Source organism: Dermacentor andersoni, chromosome 1 (assembly GCF_023375885.2).
Source record: "Dermacentor andersoni chromosome 1, qqDerAnde1_hic_scaffold, whole genome shotgun sequence".
NCBI classification, from domain to species: Eukaryota; Metazoa; Arthropoda; class Arachnida; order Ixodida; family Ixodidae; genus Dermacentor; species Dermacentor andersoni.
This window is the reverse complement of record NC_092814.1, coordinates 125,087,032-125,108,073: the sequence shown is the minus strand read 5'-3', so window position 1 is coordinate 125,108,073 and position 21,042 is coordinate 125,087,032. Positions and strand designations below refer to the sequence as shown.

General features: G+C 42.1%; 1 protein-coding gene across 1 annotated transcript in view; it reads right to left on the bottom strand.

Moving 5' to 3' along the window:
• LOC126545828 (uncharacterized) overlaps window positions 1–21,042 on the bottom strand; it is a 54,074-nt gene that overhangs the window by 32,147 nt on the left and 885 nt on the right. The window contains exons 2-4 of the mRNA XM_050193831.3: window positions 20,336–20,553; window positions 12,867–12,982; window positions 1,841–2,019 (exon numbers count right to left, since the gene is read on the bottom strand). Of these exons, the coding sequence (XP_050049788.2) occupies window positions 1,841–2,019; window positions 12,867–12,982; window positions 20,336–20,553 (513 nt within the window). The remainder of the gene's footprint in view (window positions 1–1,840; window positions 2,020–12,866; window positions 12,983–20,335; window positions 20,554–21,042) is intronic.

Genomic DNA, 21,042 nt, shown 5'->3' with positions numbered 1-21,042 from the left:
ACACAAGATTCAGTTCTGTTATTTTAGCTGTACCAAAATTAATGGTTAGAAGGCCCGGTGGCGTAGTGATGTAAACTCCATTTGATGTGAAAACATCAAATGGCCTATTAAGCAAAAAAGCTGGCATCGTTTGTAGCAGTGAGACGGCGGCGAACTAGACTGCAAGGATATGACGTCACCGTGGTCTACAAGTCTGGATGGAAACACTCTCATGCAGATTGCCTATCTCGCGCCGCCATCAAGCCGCCACCGCCGCCGCAAGAAGACCAAAACGAGGACAACCTTATTTGCTAACACAAGATTCAGTTTTGTTATTCTAGCTGTACCAAAATTATTGGTTAGAAGGCCTGGTGGCGTAGTGATGCAAACTCCATTTGATGTGAAAGCATCAAATGGCCTATTAAGCAAAAAAGCTGGCGTCGTTTGTAGCAGTGAGACGGCACGTAAATTCCCACTGGCTGCGATGCCACGTCACAAACGTGCCTTGATGGAGCAGAGTGGACGAATCGGAACACCTGCTGCTGGAGTGGTGAGCCAGGTGTTGCATGAGGGGAGAGGGCGTCACCGCAACACAATGTCGCCAGAGCGCTTTGATGGAGCAGATACAGTATTGCGATGCCGCATGCAGACGCTGTTCTCTGGTTGCTTGTGTTATCCGCGCGTTCCTTGCCCACACAAGCTCTTGCCTGCGTTCTAACTGCGCCCCGGCAAGACCAAATCCTAAACGCGCCAAGCATCTCACAATGCGCTCGCTTGCCCGCGGGGAGTTCATAACTCAAAAGACCGCTCAGTGGCGTTCAATTGGACGTTACTGCTTTCACATTCACAACTCATAAGAAGTACTTAGATGTCCTTGGATTTTTCCAAGAAGCCCCTAAAGTGCCCACAAAAACTCCTTATGTGACTCTGCACACCCACAGTAATGAGCCTATTCTCTAAATTTTTTCTCTGGTGCCTAATTTTGTTACGCATTCTGGATCTGATAGTACCCATGTGTACAGAAAACACCTGTGTACAGAAAACAGTCTCATACATAGGCAGCCATGAAGCAGGAAAGAATGAAGAACTTAAAATGTCCTGATAAGTTAAATGTCTTCAGCACTGATCACAGCTATTGCAGTCAATGACTGTGCACATTTTCCCTCTAGCTAGACAAACACTGCTCAGTAAACACAATGTTGAGCAGCTCTCAGCCAGTGCTGCTTACTGAGTACAACTGCTGCTAGCTTGGTTTCAGCTTCACACACAACCACACAGGTGTGCAGGCATGGTGGTGCCACTTGCTTTCAGTAGTACAAACCGCCTGCTGTATAGCCCTTACAAGAATATTCATTTATTAGTATTAAGTTCAGGTAACTTGCAAATTCCCATCTAACACATGTTGCCACTCCCAGCTAGTAGAACATTGTGGAACAGCCATAATGCACAACTCTTTTGTTTTATTGAGCAAGAAGAATAAGGGAGACTGAGGTGCTCGACCCTTAGTAACAACTACATGAAGCCAACAGACAAGAAAACAAGAAAGTGGACATGGGAACAGCCACTGCCGTAGTTCAATTGGTAGAACAACACGTGTCACATTCTGGGTTTGGCTCTACCAGCAGCAAGTTATCTTTTCTTACACTTAAGGTTCCCTTCTTATTTATTGAAATTATGATGCTTACTGCAAATTTGGCCCTCATTTATAATTAATTTTACACTTCAATTTAAGAAAATGATTGATTTTCCCTAATATTTTCTTGAAAGCACTGTCTGTTGGCTTCATGTGGTTGTTCCTTGTTTTGATGTTGTACAGACACCAAGTTGCATGAAATGACACTATCAGAATCAAAAGTCTTACCACAACTTGTTGCCTGGCCAGAAACAGGCATGCCCACAACAGCTACAGTAGCATTACTATCAGATGCAGCAGCGCTGGCAATGCAAGCGCTGTGCATCGTGGTTTGTAGTGTCCAAGGAACATCTCTGGACAGTGTGGCAGCCTGTGCAACGACAGCAGGGTTGGCTTCCTCAGCAGACCTGTATGCAGAAAGTACAGGGAGCACCAACTGCAACACAGGCTTAAAAGATCTTTTCTCCAACCAGAAACCTAGAGGAACCACTGACCGCAGTGCGCGACATATTAGAGAATCAGAGGAGGGAGAGACGGACCTACGGCCCTTCGCACTCCAAACTAAATAGAAGACAAGCCCAAGACTGGCATCGCATACAAACCAATTCATACCAACACCTAAACCTCTTGCACGAGAAGCACCCGACATATTACACGGACACCTGCCCATGGTGCGGCGCAAAACCTACGCTGGCCCACACAACGTGGGAATGTACGGCTCAGCCAAGCAACGTCAACTCACCTTTTCTAAGCGTTACAGATTTCGTATGGCAGTGGAAGGCACTACTCGCAAGCAAGGATCAGGAGAGCCGATTGGCCCTCCTGGACCAAGCTCAGCGAGCCGCAAGAGCCAGTGGAGCCCTGGACTGAGGGCCCCACCCAGACCTGCCATAACTCTGATTAACTGATCAATAAAGTTTTTTCTCTCTCTCTCTCTCCTGTACATAAGGTGTCCCATAATTCCCTCAGTTACCAGTGAATTATGTCTGTTAAAGAGTAACCTTTACCCCACTCATTGCAACTTCAACATCATTATTAGCACACAATAGGAGAACTAAACATTTTTTAAATAATTTTAGTGGGCCTGTGGAGCATCAGGCCAAATAGAAGTGCTCAACAGTTCCAAATTTAGGGGGTGAGTGCACCCAGATGATCACGGGAAGGCCAATTAAGGTTTGTCTCAGTCTTGTGCTTGCTTGTGAGACAACTCTGGGAGACAGAGCACGGTTTTGGGGAAAGTAGCTATGGCGTGCTAGCCATGTCTGCTATGTTCCCACCAACGCAACAGTTCTTGGAGATCAAGCTCGATGCCATCATCACATGTAAGGTGGGGATAGGGCACAGGAAGGCCTTTTGAGCCCCACAACTTGTACCATATGCTAGCAAACATTAATGCAAGTTATCTTATGGGAGAACCAAGACCTTTACAAAGATTTCACTCTATAAAAGCTTTATTTGCACAGCCATGGACATGTTTTAGGCCAAGCTATGTGCAAGACAAGCTGAACCACCCATATCCTATCATTCCCACGATGTCACAGCACAGGTTGTGGTGGCCAGATTTCTCTCTATTTAGTATTGTAAGAGACTCAATGACTAAAGATCTCCAAGATGTCACAGCTATATGGGTCCAAGCTGCAGCTCAAAGCAATCCAATTGCAACACAGGCTTAAGCGATCTCACAGACTTACTCTGAAGGATAACTCAAGCATGTCCTCACATGCGAGAAGTGGCCAAGGCCAATTCGGGAAGTGGCAGCATGACTGAACTGCCGATGGAAGTGCACTTTTTCACAGCCCGTCACACTACTCAATGTGTCAAATATGCTGTTGTATGCAGCTCAAGATAAGTGTGCAATGCTCCTGTACTTTTAGTACATGGAGGTTTCAAGGGGATCTTTTCTCTGTCAGATAAGCGCAACAATTCAGAATATACGGGTTCAATGTGAGTGGGCTAGACAATTTGTGATACCTCTAGACAGTGTTATACGCTATGGTCTCTATTTTTTTTTTTTGATTGCAAGTGAATACAGTATACCAAAAAAAGATCAGAAGCACTGCCAAGTACACTGGGCAACATTTGTATAGAGGACACTTAGCAATTATATTAGTGTACGAAAAATGAAACAAAGATGCAAAATGTTGCCACCAAACACAAGTTATGCCAGTTTCATGGAGATTTCACCTGCACTCTATCACCCACCTTTCATCCCACCTTTCTTTCAACATCATCTTCCTTTCTCTTCAGGTGCTCTTGCAAACCAATATGGGGTTCAGGCAGTATCAAGCAATGGGAGTCAAGATGTCATGCCCATTTTGTTCACTGATGGCTGATGAAATTAGTGCACTTTCTTATTCCTGGCCAAGCATATGTTTCCCTTCGTCAAGGAGCTTTTTCTCAGTCTTGCCCATTGTTGGTGCTGGTGTCTCTTGCAGTTTGTTTTTAGGCATGCTTCCATCTCAGGAAACACTCTTGACTCGACTTCTTTGTTGTTATTTGTGGCGTTCTCTATGTCAGCCATTTTTGTCAATAGGCTGATCACATAGAAGACAAAGAAGAGCTTTCAATTCCCTCACAAGTTGTTCCTCTGTTTTTCTCCACTTAGCACCAAAATTTTCAAATAGATCTAAAAAAAAAACTCGCTTTAGCAGGGCATCTGTTTGTCCATGGTTTCCATAATCCCAAGGCTTCTACCAAATGAGGCAGGAATGCTTGGCACAAAGTTGAGGGGACTTTAATTGGTGAAGCATGCTATTCTCATTGACAAGGCCATTCCATCACTCCTCAGCCTCATTCACATATGCAAGTATCAGCACCATGCTCCTTTTGTAACAATATCAATAAGTCTTCACTTAGTTGTAACAGGAAGAAACCTTAATTTCATGTAGTCATGATACTGACACAATCAATTTATGCCTTATCAGATGCAAATATACCTTGCCCTATCTATTCATGCATGCAATCTGTGCTAAATGTATGCTGGACTTGTGCGATGGAATGTCAAAATCACTAAACTGCCAAAGAAAATCGCTAAGCATAAACAATTTATGGTGATAGGAAATATATGGACACTCCAGGCACATTTTTGCCTTTGCTGTCAGCGTGATATTCCATATAAAGTACAAGAGTGATAACACTGTCGCTGCACGCTGTGTGTGCAAGTGAAAGCATGCAAGGGTGAGCCGACGATCGCAGCTCAATCTTGTGTGCGCAAAGTAGGAAAGTGGGGAGGAAGCGCGCCGTCTTCCGTTGCGCGCAAGGAACCGGAGGGAGGGGAGGTGGGGGGGGTTGGTTGTACTTCAGCAGCAACTACGTAGAACCAAATTTCTGTTAATAATTTTGGCATACTTTTTGTTTTCAGTCTTCTTAATACGAAGCATTGTTTACAAACTTCAGGTGCTTCGAGTGCATCTATCTAGCTTCATATGTCGTGATTCTGTCGTGGTCGTTTCTTCAACTAGAAATTATATCAGGATAGGCATGGGGGGCTTGACATGCATGAATACATAACATGAATGACATGTCATGACATGTATGTCGCCACATAAATAATCTGAATGACATGCTACCATCGTAGTTGTTTCTTTAATTCAATATGTACCAGGATATGAATGACATGCATGTGTGACCTGACATGTCACATGTCACATCACGACATCAAAGACATCACATGCTTGTCATGGCATGTTTGTCATAACATAAATCATATGAATGACACGATGCCATTGTGGCCGTTTCTTAAGCTTTACTATTATTCCATTATTCCCTTATACAGTTTTTCATTTATAATATTGATGAATACAGAAGAGATTTAAATGTCACTGCCATTTGCTAGCGGGAGACAACAGTAAAATGAAAAGGAAGAATAAGTTTGAAAAACGCAGTTCCAAAATACTTAAGATGAAAGAAATAAGAACGAGGCGGTTTGAGGAGAAGCCCAAGAGAAGATGACTAGTGACTTGCCAGCGTGTGATAAGTTAGGAGGATGTGGCGCAAGGCTTGAACCAAATAAGAAAAGCTGATGTGCAAGTGCTATGTTGTGCTATGTGTTAGGCCTTAGAATACTGGTCTCAGTCTTGCCTCAGCATCTCATGACATTCAAGATGACCTGCCTGAGGACCTGATTGGGCAAGGAACTGATGACCACAGCTCAAACCACATACGAAAAAATTGCAATCCATCTAGCTCAAACATATGTTACAAAGGAGCCAATGGGTGACTCCATGAGAAATTGAACATGCATGTCCACTTGATATTTTTATGTTTCTGATATTTTTGCATGTTATGTAGGCACATTCGAACTGCACGGAACGTAAATTTTTATTGCCGAAAAGTGTGCCCAGCACGGAAAAAAAATAAAATCTGACTAAACAGCTGAATTCAATGCAAACTAAAAAAGTTGTGTCAAGAACCTTTCATGCTCGTTTCAGAAAGCTTAAATGTAAACAACTTTGTTTTTGTTTATGCTGTCCACAAAAGAAAAAGAAATTTTAAAAATTCCAGACATGGACCAAATTAGAAAATTTTTTTAACTTTGATGCATCTTTGTTCATTTTCTATTCTACACCGAAACTTGAAGGGAGTGTCAAATATAGAATGTTGCCTTTTCAACATTCCTGCAGAAGACTGCATTCCTACAAGAAATACAAGAAAAAAATAGGTAAATAAACAAGTTTTTACGAAAAACTTCCTTTTGAAAAACTCTGGTCCCAGTTAAAAAAAAATTTGCATGGAAGTTCACTTATTTCAGGCAGAACATGGGTGCGATATGTTTCCTCATTTGCTTTCTTCACAAAATATAACAGACCAAAGTGGCCGGTGTTGAGCATGCTGGCTTCAGTGCCTTTGATGATTGTCTATCAGTTTGCACTGTACATGGCCACCTACCATCTATAGCTCCCATTTCTTTGCTACAAAAGAACTTCACTCTGGTAGCTTGTTTTCAACAAATATGCATTTTCAGACTTTATTTGTGCCGCATGTGTATGCTCTCTAAAGTGGTAAAGTGCACTCAGTAGCAGCCTACAACAAACATACATATCTGCATGAATATAACGCGAGTTTTTCCCCAAACTTATGGCCTCAGAATGTGCCTTGTGTCATATTCGAGGTCGTGAAACAACTACAAGCATTTCTTACGTGCAAGCATAAGTGGCCTGCCAGTGAAGTCCACGAAAGTTTGTTTGAAGCCGCGAAGGAAGTGAATGCCTGAGGAGGAAGGCACCTGGAGGTGGAGAAGAGAATTGTGTGCTGAGGAAAGTACGAAGGAGCGAGCTGAGCTTCCAGCAATGCAACGCCCTTGAGCAATGTGGGTAAGGAAAAAAAGAGGTGAAGACTCGCGGAGGAGGAGGGTAGGAGGAAGCATGCTGGGTTGACCTCCTATGGCAGTTGCTACGGGCTCTGCATGTAGTACAGACATACTGGGTTTGTCTCGTGATAACATTGTCCCTGCATGCTATATGCTGTATGTGTGAGTGAAAGCGTGCCGACGGTGAGCTGACGATGGTGGCTAAATCTTGTGCGCGCAAGGGAGGAAAGCAGGGAGGAAGTGCGCTGTCTTTCCACAGGAGGTTCTACTCTGGCAAGGCAAGGTTCTACTCCGGCGGCTGCTGTGTGCAGCGTGGTCGTGCCAGTCCTATCTTGAAAGCGATCTTCGTGGACAGTCTAGGTGTCTAGGCGCACTGAGGGCTGATAGCTTCGTGTGAGCTATAGCACCCATACACTTGCGCATCACCTGCACTTATGAAGTGAAACGTAACTAACTTTTTTTTTTTAGTTTTTGTTTATTATTTCTAGCGCTACCTCCATGGCTCGCGTCAAGGAAGTGTGAGCCGAGTTGTCACTGTACATTTCGTGCCTTCTTTATTCTCCTGATTTAGGACACTGTCAATCAATCAATCAATCAATCAATCAATCAATCAATCAATCAATCAATCAATCAATCAATCAATCAATCAATCAATCAAGTTTATTTTCATTCTGTCAAAGATACAGAAAGAAGGACTGTGACAAAAAGCTGTTTGTCAGAACAACTTGACTAGGTCACAGCCCCATAGAAAATGCCGCATTAATGTGCTTACAGCATATTATTTACAACCTTGATCAAGACGATCGACGCTGTTGTGCAGGTGCTTCGAATGAATGGTCTTCGAAGTCACACAGTGAATCACTGCGTGCATTTTTAAATGGCTGCCTGTCCAATAACATTGGTGGCATGGAGGATGACGTCGTCGTCACGAAGACGTCATCAGTGAGAGGTAATTATGCATGCATTTGTCCTTTCACTTTATTTTGAGATGGCAGTTAGTAGTAACGATGAACAAAGCCCTGTGGCCATCCGCTTTTCTGTGTCCTTTCCTGTTTCTTCTCAATGTCACTTAGTGTTATATATGTAATATCTTTTCTTTATTTTTCTAAAAGCCCGAAACTCCCCTAGGTTATATTCGCAGTAGCATTATTTATGTGAAAACATGGTATCTCTACTGTGAGCATTGCACTTATGCCTCCATTATTTGCTTGTGAGCAGCATGCGAAACATTGTGAGTGTATCTTTTGGCTGACTTGGCCAAAACCTGCCTGGTGCACCCAGCAAAGCATGAGTAAGCGGTGCCAACGCAGGACTTGGTTAATCCTTGGTTAATCAACTGGCGTACCATTATAGGCGTCACAGGTGCTACTTCGTTGCCTGCATCCCCTCATCATCCCCCCTTGCAATGGATACTGGAACCTTTTCTGGTACGAACCACTGTGTGTGATGCACACTGTGCGTAAATAACCTTTCTAAAAAAATTATCCGAGTCATTTCCTAAGCCACTTATTTTGTTTCCTGCTATCACATGTTTTCCACGTCACTCACAGATAACGTATTCCTTTATTACCTCGAATTTTACTTCTGTGTTTCGGCTGTCCAGAAAAGTACAGTGCGGCTTGACTTAGCTAAAAGCTGCCAAAGTTGCCTAATTTATCATGTTTTGTCAACCCTTGCTAACATGCTTTCCTCCGCCGAGAACCGCAAAGGTCGCTGGTGGCACCAGACGTCTTTCATCAACGAGTGTGGCTCACACATTTTCACAGTGAAAAGCTTTAGATGGCCTTGTTCATAAAAGAACGGAACTGTGAGGCATTCTGGAGCCTCGGTCATTACAGCGACACAGAAAAAGTGACAGAAAGAGTGTGGCGCTGTTCACTACCCGCAATGCATGCACGCAATGCAGCTCGGTCCAAATGTTCTGTGCCAATTATTTGCATGTTCACAAGAAGGTTGCTAAGAAAAAAAATTCACTGCGTGAATGTTTTTGATGTTGCCTTCCTGCTGAAGCTACTGCCAGAGGCTGAGGATATTTGTGACACCGACAAGATCTGCCAGCACCACTTTACATGCCTCAAAGAAATCCTGTCCTCATCTACCGAGACCTGCCATGAGGCAGACAATTGCTTCAAGAGGAAGAAGCAATTGATGACTTGCACAGGTATGTCCACCTTTCTTCTGATGTTTAAACAGTGAAGCCACCACCTTCAATTCACAAATGCAGCAGACAATCTTACAGAAAGAGAAAACAAGCCAAGATTGAAAGCGTCATGGTGACAAAGACATGTTCAACTTTAAGCGCAGCATACAGAAACGCGAGTAGACCTGGGCCGTCTGTGACAGAATGTCCGGCATGTGCTGGCTGGTTAAATAGCTTGAAGCAAGTGTACGAGGCTTCAAGATCCTATCACATCCGTGAGGAGGCTGTTTTCTGCTACTGGGCATGAAAAGAATGCCTGTGACAGAGTGGGTGGACTGGTTAAGCACGAAGCTTCCCTGCACAACCTGAGGTCTGGAAGTGCCAGTTCCATTTAATCAGTGTGTGAGATTGTCTCTCAACTTATCAGCAACCTCGAGAATGTGGCCCTGCTTCACGTGCCCATTGCAGCCATCGAGAAGCATCGTCAACAGAAGTCAGTACAGTGGAAGTCAATGCTGGGTGTTCCAGTAATTCAGTCATGGCATGTGTGTATGTGTGCCCATGATCATTCAACTGGACATGTGCTGTTTGTTGTGAGAACTGCCGCTAGTCAGCTGAGGGTGATTAAACATTTTTAAAGGGACCCTGAAATGATTTTGACGATTTTGTACAAATGTACCGAGTCGTTAGAGTAGGTCTTTCTGATCATTAATTGATGCATCTAAGTGCTCCGCGTAAAGCGTGTAATTTATTATAAGGTTTTAAAAATGTACATCGCTGCCGATCGCAGCACATCACTCGGCTGAATTTTAAGCCGCCCCTATCAATTTTGCGTCATTTGCCCCAATGACGTTAGTAGGGTGAGCTATCTGATTGGCTGCCCAGGGCGTGTCATGAATAATTTTTCCAACTTTATGGTGAACAAATGTTGTTCATAATAGCTGGAATGTTAGTTAATTTGTTTCTATAAAAAGAAAGTAACAGAAAGAGAATGCACAAGAACAATTTTTCAGTACACTTAAGCACTTCCGGCACACAGCAAGCGTCGTTTGCTTGTGTTAAAACATGCTCCATTTTAACGAGAGCTCCGCGGTGAGAGTTCGTTTCAGTCTTTTCGCGAGCATCATGATTCGACTTTGTTGCGTTGTGGGCTGCAAACGTAGCGACTGGCAATATGTCAAGCTGCGACATCGTGTCCCTCTGCAAGGCGAGCAGACGCTCGAGCGGAGTGGCTGTAGCGCATCGGACTGTCGCTATCCGATCGGCGCCAGGATTTGCGCGTTTATGGCCATCACTCTACACCGGAAGATTACTACCCCAACAGCGTTTCGAGAGCCCAATATTTGGGTAAACGCACTCAAGGGGACAGGGCCTCGCTGTCTGACCGTGCCGTTTCACGGGATGAGCTGAAGTGCAAAGATGAAAGGTCTGCACGGTGCAGCCACCTGGTGGCACAGAGCTCAACCAAACACAGTAGCAGTAACGAGTGTATTCTTCTTTCTTGCTGGTGTAAATTTTTCGCAGGAGCGTAATCGTTAACACATTGTTTTGTAAACATTTAAAATGTTTTACACTTGGTTAGAGCAATATTAGCTCTTTGTTTGGCTGGTTAAGCTCTGCACCAACGGGTGGCTGGACCGTGCAGACCGATCAGGCAGCTCACGTATGCCTATGCTAAAGTTCCTTCATCAGCTTGAATTTATGCCTCCACCTATCTGTCGAAATGCCCAGCTCGCCTCTGGTTACCGGATACCAGACACGTTTGGCGCTGCAACAGAATGCTTGCAACGCACGCTGCTTCGATAGCTGTCGCTTGGGGTCGACTGCCAAGCAGCTGGCGGAGAGAGGCTTCGCGTGCTCGCTCCTAGAGAACAGGAAGTAGACGACATGACGTGCCATCATGACGCAGAGTCAGTGAAGGCGGAGCTAGCCCCGATCACTTGGTGAACGAGTTGAGGAGAAAATGCATGGCTATGGAAGAGGGTAACTTGTAATTGTCCATAGCTCTCCTAATATGAGACGCTTCAGACAAATTGTGGTCTGAATGATTAACTTTAGCTGTATCCTACGCATCTACAAAATTTGTCCAAACCGTTTCAGGGGCCCTTTTATTAAGTAATAACGGCAAAGGACACGTAATAAATTTGTTTTGAGCACCACAAGTAGTGTCGAGCCTGTTCTCTTTAGAAAGTAGAAAACATGTTCACTGTTCTCACCACAATAAAAAACAGGTAAACTATCTATTACGTGTGGCAACCGTCGCATCTTTAAAAAATACAGTAGCGAGTAAACGTTAACAAATCGGAATGAGTGCTCGGGGGCACTAAAGCCAGCAAGCTCAACATCAGCCACTTTGGTGCGTTATGTTTTGTGAATAAAGCAAATGAAGAACATATCGCACCCAAGTTTTGCTTGAAATAAGCTGACTTATATCTAAAACTTCTTTTTAAATTGAGATGAGAAGCTTTTTTTTTAATTTTATTTTTTTACATTGAGCTTTTTTGGAAAAGCTTGCTTATTTAACTATATATTTTCTTATGTTGTATTTTTTGTAGGAACACAATCTTTTGCAGGAACGTTGCAAAGGAAAGATTTTATATTTGACACTCTTGTCAAGTTTCTGTGTCAAATAGAAAACGTACAAATGTGGATCAAGTAACAGAACTTTTCTCTATTTGGGGTGTGTTAAGAATTCTTAAATATTTTTTTCTTTTGTGTACGGCACAAAAAAACGCATGGAAGTTATTAACATTTAAGCATACTAAAACGAGCAGGAAAGGCTTCTGACACAACTTTTTCAGTTTACACTGAATTCAGCAGTGAAGTTGAAAAATATTGCAATAAGCAGTAGCAGGACACCCGCAACGCCACCTTCAAATAATTGTTTGGTGCAGGGAATGCTTTTTGGGAAGGATATTTTCAGTTCCATGCAGTTTGAGTATGTCTACATAGTACACACACACAAAAACAAAAACAAAAACAGACAAAATAAAGATCTCAAGCGGACATGCACGTTTGATCTCTCATGGAATCCGCCAAGTTTCCATGCCTTGAAAAGCACTTTTTAGCTTAAGCAAATATAGTGGTGGGAATGACCTTCAGTGTTTTGGAGCAGCCATTAGAGCAGGTGTAATGCTGCCACGAAAGCACACACGGAGAAAAAAAATTTAGTTTAGTGTTCCCTTTAGTTTACATAATCATTTCCTCATAAGAACTAGGAACAAAATCGGTGATTCATCGCAGCCTGCAACTTTGGCAACGACAAGTTTCCACTAAAAACAACATGCTGCCAGATTCGCTGCTGAAAACCACGCAAGTTATGAAACATTAAAGGGACACTAAAGCGAAGCAATTAGTTTAGGCTGATGAAATATTCTTTCAAAACTATATTTTATTCAATTTCACGGTACTAAAATGATTATTAGAAGGAAAAATGGTTAGAGTAACATTTATTAAATTTCCCACCAACATCCCAGCACTGGTATGTCAGTGTGACGTCATGGATTTCAAAGTACCTTTTGGCAATTTGGCTGTGTCTCAGTAAAGGTTCTTAAAATTTGCCAAGTTTTGTCTTTGGCTCACCTAGAATGCAATGCAGTCCTAACTTATTGATAGACAGTTACCGAACAGTCACCGTCAAAATTCATGATGTCACGACGAGCTGGTGTGGGAACTTCAAAACGGCATCGCCGCCACCCGTCTTTTGTTTTTGTGTCTTTTCTGGCTTACAAAGCCTCTTCTCAAGGCAAGTCCTCCTTATTGCTTGTGGACTACACTGTCACAGTGCATGGTCACTCAGGCATTACCTCAAATTACTTGGTGTATGAGCTGCAGCAGCATGAAGCTCCAGTGCCATCTCAGCTGGTTCTCTGCTTTCTTGTTGGCAGGGCTGCGAGCCACGTGGCTGGTTTTGATGGGTGTCCTGAAATAATACCGTGTAAGAGAGTAAGTGAATCATTCCAGTTCTCAACATAAAGCTTACGAGAATATGTACGAGGAATGGAGAATAGGATCTTTATGTTAAAAGGACCCTTCAATTCAAATTAGGAACAGTAGTTGGGCTAATTGTTTTCTGAGAGGTAAAATTTGGTAATGAACATGTTAATGACAATCAGGGGACAATCAATGTAGTTTAATAGACACCCATATGACATTACCACTGATTTTCTGATTCTTCTTGTTCACTGCACAGTGAGGGTTTTGACTCTGGCAGCCTCAATGCCTTGAAGTATCATACAGGGGTTCATTGGCCTGAAGCCTGCTCTTAAGATATCATACTACATGATGCCTGTGGCTTAAGAGGAAGCTTTAGCTTGGGTGCTCCTATCTAAATACATGTAAAAGGAGAATTCGTTTTTCTCGGCAACAACTGCACCAAATTTCACGAGGTTTGTGGCATTTAAAAGAAAAGCTTAAAATCTAGTGACCGTTGGTTTTGAATTTTTGATTTAGGTCCTCAAATTTTTAAAAATTGGCAAAAATCGAAAATTTTCAGAAAACAAGACTACCAAGTTTACAACTGCGTAACTCAGCAAGGAAAATTGATATCACAATTCTGTGAAATGCAGCTGATAGTACATCTAAAGCGGACAAAATTGATATGTTACACATGAATCTCGAAAAAGTTAGTAACAAGTAAATACACCTTTTGCAGAACCCTTGTACACAACGTAACAAATTCACGTAAGATCTAAGTTGACATATCGAATTTGTCCATTTTAAATGATCTAATGGATGCCGTTTACAGACCTGCGATATCTGTTCTTGATGCCGAGTTATTAATTTATAAACGTTGTACGTCTCTTTTTTTCGATCTTTCAAATTCTTGAAAATCGTTTTCACAAAATTTAAGCCCTAAATCGAAATTCCACTTCCAACAGTCACTAGAATTTAACTTTTCCTTTCAAATACAACAAATGTCATCAAATTTGGTCCAAGGGTTATCTCAGAAAAGCGTTTTTGCGTTTTACATGTATTTGAATAGGCCGCGTCGCATTGAGCCTGAGCTAAAGCTTCCTCTTAATGGATTTTCCACACCCACCACCAAGGCTGCGAGCGGTGTTGGATAACACTTTCAGGGTTAGGTTACACATACATGAACATAAATATCTAGGAAAGTGACAATAGGGACAACTGCTGCTGTAACCTTAGTTGGTACAGCACTGAATGCATCATGCAGAGGCTGCAGGTTCGGCTTCAACCAGCAGCAAAAGCAATAACATGTTTGTAATCCCACAGTATACAGAAATAGCCAAGGATATGAACAAGCCACTATGTGTAGCCTTTCTGTGTATTAGTGGCTCATGGAACGTAAAGAGAGATTTTGTGGAAAATCCATAGAGATGAACGCTTGGGTGAAGGCAAAATGGGGTTCTTGAAGAAAATACACTGAAAGCATACATTTCATGGGAAAGACAACAGTAATGAGGCAACAGTAGGTATTCAGAAGGGTGTCTGCCAGGGTTGCTTGTTATCACCACTGTCTCTTTATGATACAATTGATAAGCCTGGAAAGGAAGCCAGAGGCAGCTAAGTTACGTGATCTTTCATACAGCAAATGAGATGGTGTAGTAGTATAGCAGTATAATGTTCAATCAGTTTAATGTTCACAATGACATTTTTTGTTACTGGACAGTTAGGGAGATATTCAGCTTTTGGCAGAAATTTGTGGATAGGAGGGTGAAGCTCTAGGTTTTCAATTAAAATGAAAAAAGCAGGCATCGTGGTGTCTAATGGTACAACTGGCCAGTTGGCCACAATACAGGAAAGTGACATACCGAGGGTAGGTGAATACAAATACTTATCAGCATAGGCCGTCAAAAAATATTGAACTCACTCAGACTCACTCACAATAGCTATTTTTTGTTCAAGGATCACTTGACCTCAGATTCACCAACATTCTACTCAGCCGGGCTCACTCAGAATCACGGGCCAATCTGAGTCCTAAGCCACTTATTTTGTTTCCTGCTATCACATGTTTTCCACGTCACTAAGAGGCATCGTGGTGTTCCACGATAACAGGCATCGTGGTGTCTAATGGTACAACTGGCCAGTTGGCCACAATACAGGAAAGTGACATACCGAGGGTAGGTGAATACAAATACTTATCAGCATAGGTCGTCAAAAAATATTGAACTCACTCAGACTCACTCACAATAGCTATTTTTTGTTCAAGGATCATTTGACCTCAGATTCACCAACATTCTACTCAGCCGGGCTCACTCAGAATCACGGGCCAATCTGAGTATGAGCGAGTCGACTCACGAGTAAGTTTGCCAACCTATGGCCATGTCACACCTGATCCTCATATAATACCATACTTCAGCTTTTGTTTTATAGCAGCAAATCAAAGTACAAAAGCCCCCAATTTAATTGCAAGGCAAAATGATTTGACCATAGTGGCACAAGAACCACATATAAAAAGAACACCTCTGGTCTCGTAACAAACAAGCGAGAGTCACACAATTATTGCAATTATTATAATGAAGTTATGGTAACAAAGTGTATGACATGATATGACTGCATGCTTAGGATTCTTTCTCAAACTGGCGAGTGATGTTCACGTCACCTCGTTCATACTTTGTGGTATTACAGAGATTGCAGAGTGATAACATCATGACAAATCCCTAAATCCCCAATTCACATCTCGCTGCTACACTTCATTTGTTTAGGTAAAATGCTTTTTGTGATATACTAGAAACACTAAGCGATAAAAAAATTGTATGATTGTGATGAGTGTCAGGTGTGACAATCACACATTTTGTGCTTGACACAGACAGTTACTGACCTTACCACAGCATAAAGACGACAGCGCAAGGCCTTTGTACACTGTCAAAAAATGCAGACAAGCATTTATGACTACGCTACAAACAAAGAAGAAATGGTCTTTAAAAATGTCTACGCCCAAAAATGCACATGTAAACATGTAGTGCGACAGACAATGCATGGCACAATCCACACTATCTGTGGTTCAGCCAGTGGCTGCCAAGTGACAACTCTGCTCGATATCATGGGTAATAAGGACGAGTGTAAAACTGACACCGCATGGCATGTGTACAGAACAAAGTACAGGAGGGTCGGCAGGTAGGGGAGGGGTGTTGCAGGTGCAGCACGGAGCCGGATGACAATGCGAACGATGGCTGCATATCCCTGTGCTTCATCTTTTCTATGTTTATGCACTCATGCAATGTACATGGCACACTGCATCGACGTTACTGTCGTCACAGTGTCTTTAGCAATGTTCCTTCTTTTAGGTCAGCAAAATAAACGGAAGTCACTCAAACTCACTCCCAAGAAAGAGAGAGAGGAAAAGGATAAATGAAGGGCAGCGAGGCTAACCAGGACTGAGCCCGGTTGGCTACCCTGCACTTGGGGAAGGGAAAAGGGGATGGAAAGATTAAACTATATTTTCTGCTTAGGGCCACACTCAGCCTTAGGGCCACTCTCACCAAAATTCTACTCAGCTGGGCTCACTCAGACTCACAGGTCAGTCCGAGTCTGAGTGAGTCGACTCGTAGGTGAGCTTGCCGATCTATGCTTATGAGTATTGTTTAAAGAAGGAAACAGATACATGGAAAAACATGAGCATGTAATCATATTAAAAGGCAAAAGAAATGCAGCCATAATGAAACACAATGCTATGGGGGTATAACGAGTATGAAGTATATAGTATGAGGTGTGCATAAAGTGGTAATGGTTCTCAGGCTTACATTTGGTAACTCTACTCTAAGCTTAAAATCTGAAGTGCAGTCAGGTCTCAAGATAAATCGAAGGGCATAGGGAGCTTAGCATTGGGTGACATGAAAAAATCACAAGTGAAGCAATACAAGGCGACATGGGATGAGCATCCACCAAAGTTCCGCAGCTCAGAGCAATAGCTGTTTCGAGGAATGACTGAAAAATATGGCAAAAATACATGGTGGCCAAAGTCTGCTTCAAGTTTATTTGAGTTTATGAAAACATTACTACATGACTAGAATATGCAGATGGCCCCAAGGTCAGGCGACTGTACTGGGACCCTCTATACACAAGTGATAGAAGCAAATTAGAAAAAGTGCAGAAAGAATGTTGATTCTCAGTGGAAGAAAAAAACAACCACTAAGTAGTACTGAAATGTTGTAGGCAGGAACCAAGAAGACTATGTTTAAGAAACAGTAAGAAATGCAGGGGCAATATACTGAATACGGATTATGAAGGGGAAGCCAGTTATGAAACTGTATCAAAAAGCAAAGAGTGAATAAGAAAAGAGATATTATATGATAATTCAAAGGGCAGTGCCCAACTGTTTGAAGCCAGATCAGGGTAACCAAGAATGCGAAGTCAGGGGCAAAAATATTCCAAGGACAATGATTCAAGCAGAGTACGGGGAAAAAGTACAGACGGAAACATTTGAGCATGCTTCATTTGAATATCACAATATCCATCCAGCAATAAATCCATATGTAGTTGCCCTGCCCGCGGCCTTTGATTTGAAGGATAGCAGGGGAAATGTAAATGGAGCTGTGCTGCAGACTAGTAACAGATGGCTGGGAGATTGATGGTGCAAAGGAAAGGAGAACACACAATGATGCAAACATTATACTATTTTAAATGAAAAGAAGCAGATGTACCACAACCCCATTTTAAAGGGTATGCTCATATCTTCGTAATTACGATCTAATAATTGTCTTCCACTTTCATTCCTCTATTATTTCAATAAAAATATGAAGACCATTGTGAATATAGCACTCACCTGTAATTAACTTTACAGTTTCTAAAAGGTAAATGTTTATTTCCCCATTACTTTCCTTAGCTTTATTGTTGTTGACTTCATATAATTGTGCATTTTACAGTCTTTTTCCACCAGTGTTTCAATTACTGAACTATGGTAATGAAACAGCACTTTCAGAAGCCTGGCCATTTAACGGGTTTGCCTGAATGCCACACAGACCCAAATTATCATAGGTGAAGTTTTAGTTCATGGTTTGTCGATTCATTTTAGTCAAATGCTTATCTTAGGCCCATGAAATGAAGATAAACAGGAAGAAAAATTGCACTCTCTTCAAGACCAGATCATCTAACAAACATTTCTCGTCTGAATCTAATTACTGCAGGCCTTTCAAGGGCAAAATGTGAATCTGAATGGCAACAAATACCACACTGGTAGCAACTGATAGTTCAGAAGCTGAACTATGCCTTGGTTGCTGATATGCACTTCCTTAGAAATTTACTGCTTGGGTAAAGCAGGATACCGGCAACAATTTCCAGTGGGTATACCACCTTTTATTCTCTGTCATAATCATGCGAACAACGTGACCTTAATGATGTAGACTGTGCATTTTATTAGCTACAAGCACCAATTTTAGATGAGTCATTTTCTCACAGTGGAAGCTTGCTTCACACCTCAAAACAAGTGCAAATCTAAATTTCCTTTCTTCCATTTTGGTTCCCCTTTTCTTGTATTAAGAATAACAAGATTATCACCATTTTAGTCATTCTCTTTAATTAGCTCAACAGTTCAATTTAAAAAAAGCGTTGATTTTCCACACGCTTTTCTGTTGGCTTCATACGATCGTACTGCACCATCAACAGTTGGTAAGGAGATGGCAGGCACTAGGACAGGAAGGGCAACTATTGTCACACACTACATTCCTCTCTGACATGCGATCTTGCTTTCTACCCATGCCCCCACTGCCTCCTTCACCCTAATGCTGCGCTATCTGCCAGGAACTTCTGGTACCCTTGTGCTGTGTGTGAACAACAGCATGAACAATTGGCAAGGTCACCTCTGCATGCTCTACTCAAATCAATGCAGACCTTTAGGCTTATTTGGATAGCTCACAGATGGGCCATTGTAATGCCAAAACAGTAACATTCTTTCTCGTGAGGTTGCGGGCTATGTCTCTTAGCAAAAAGATCAGAATTGTATTCAAGTTTATGACACCGGGAACAGCTCTTCATTTCAACCTGCTCGTTTTTTACCCGGTGTGGAGATCAGTGGCTGTACATTTTAGCTTAAAACTTTTCCCATCGCAGCAGTAAAGAAACAATATGGAAACCATTACTTTCATAACATGTGAAAATCTACAGTAGCATCCATCCCCTTAAAGGGAATGATATATCATTTGACCACACACTGAAATTACGATGCAGATGAAATGCTTGAAACTAATAAGCATGTTGCTTCTTTAATGACAATATTTCGAAATCAGCACAGAAAGTTACACAAAATGAGAAGTGACACTGTAGCAGCCTGTTACATGCTGCAGGCTTTTGTAGAGGCTGCAACTGTAGTTTGACAATTATTTTCTTTGTGTGCCAAAGCACCATTCATTCCCACCTTCTCAGTTTCTGCAGTGTGTTACCGTTACTGCTTTTGGTCACTAGTGTTGTCAATATCCACAAACAGTATGAGAGTTCACAGACAGAAAAAGTCTGTTTAAAATTTTTTGACCCTTTCCAATGTAAACATGGGTTTAGGTACTATGAATTAGCTTTGTATTATATGGCAAGAAAGGGAATCTTAATAAATCAGTTGTCAATTTCCTTCGGGGAACAAATAAAATGTGTCCCTGCACTTCAAGTTGTTAATTGAGCCTCGCTCTGTGATCTGCTAGCCTCCTGGTTTGCTCAGATGGCAGAGAGACTGCCCCAAGAAGGCGTTAGCCCCTGGTTCGAACCACAGACCAGGGCAAATTTTTCTTGAGCTGCGAAGCTTTATTTCTGAGAAAACCATACGGGTTTCCGTTGTAGCTTCATGCTACATACAGTTGGGTGGATAAGAATTTTTCCTTTCATGAACCTTCAGCCATCTTGCAAACTTCTGCAGAACTGGTTTACAACAAATAAATGGATCACAGCAGAATGTCAAGTACTCATCCACCTTCAGTGGCAACTTATATGCAGACACCATTGCAATAGCTGTATCTGGCTGTGCATGACAACAGAAATGCTGCTTAAGATGCTATTACGTGAGCTGAATATATACAGATGTAATTTCTTTTTTCTGCTCAACACCTGTATGAACTCACATGTAAAGTTTCCCTTGGAATGTTGAAATTTCTAGTCAAGCCGGAAACAAGCAAGATGAATGCGGATGTAACATGCCACCAGTATGGCAACTGCTCTGAACTATCAATAGCATGGCTAGTGGAAATAAGCAGGTCATAACCAGCATCACATCAAACACACTCGTGCACATCCAACTCCTTCAGTCTTTGCTCTTGTGCAACAATAGATGGCAGAGATATATGGGAATTGCTCAATAATGCACCAAAGAACTGCAATGCACTTTTACCAGGTTAGAGTGGAACTGGCCCAAGTTTTTTGTCACATTGCTTGATGAGGTGTGATGGTAGGTCTGAGGAAGCACAGGTTCGGCATTTTGGGACACTTTTTCCTGTTGCCTATGTGCCAGAAAGCTCTCAATGTTTGAGAAGCTGGCATGGCACTTGCCACATATGTGGACATCACCAGAGTCTCCTGATGTCAATGGCATGGTGACAAGTCCTGCTCCTGCAAGCATAATCATCCAGTTAAAAACAATGCTACACTAGTCATTTCATGCAGCAAGGCATTCCTATATGTCCTGTTTATGTGTACTACACACTTGCAGCACACAGATTGCACAAAAAGTAAACAGAATCTGCTGCCTTGAAATGTGAGTATAGTTCAGTTTGTAAAGCTTTTCAGCAAATCTTTCATGTGACAACAATGTCAAGCAGCATGCGCACTTGGGCTAGGTGGTAAGGTATTACAATAAGACAGACAATGAAACTATGACAATGAAACAGAAGAGGACAGCGCTTACTTGCCATTGGGTTTATTTCTTTTAGAATGAAAGCACGTATCGAATACATACGCACGGAAATGCAAGTAATGAAAAGCGATGTATACAAAATCTACAAAGCCAGTTATAGCAAATTGGTCAACAGAATCTTCTACCTTGACATAACTACATTAATGCATCATGCACGTGCGCAGTACAGAATAAACGTCATATCT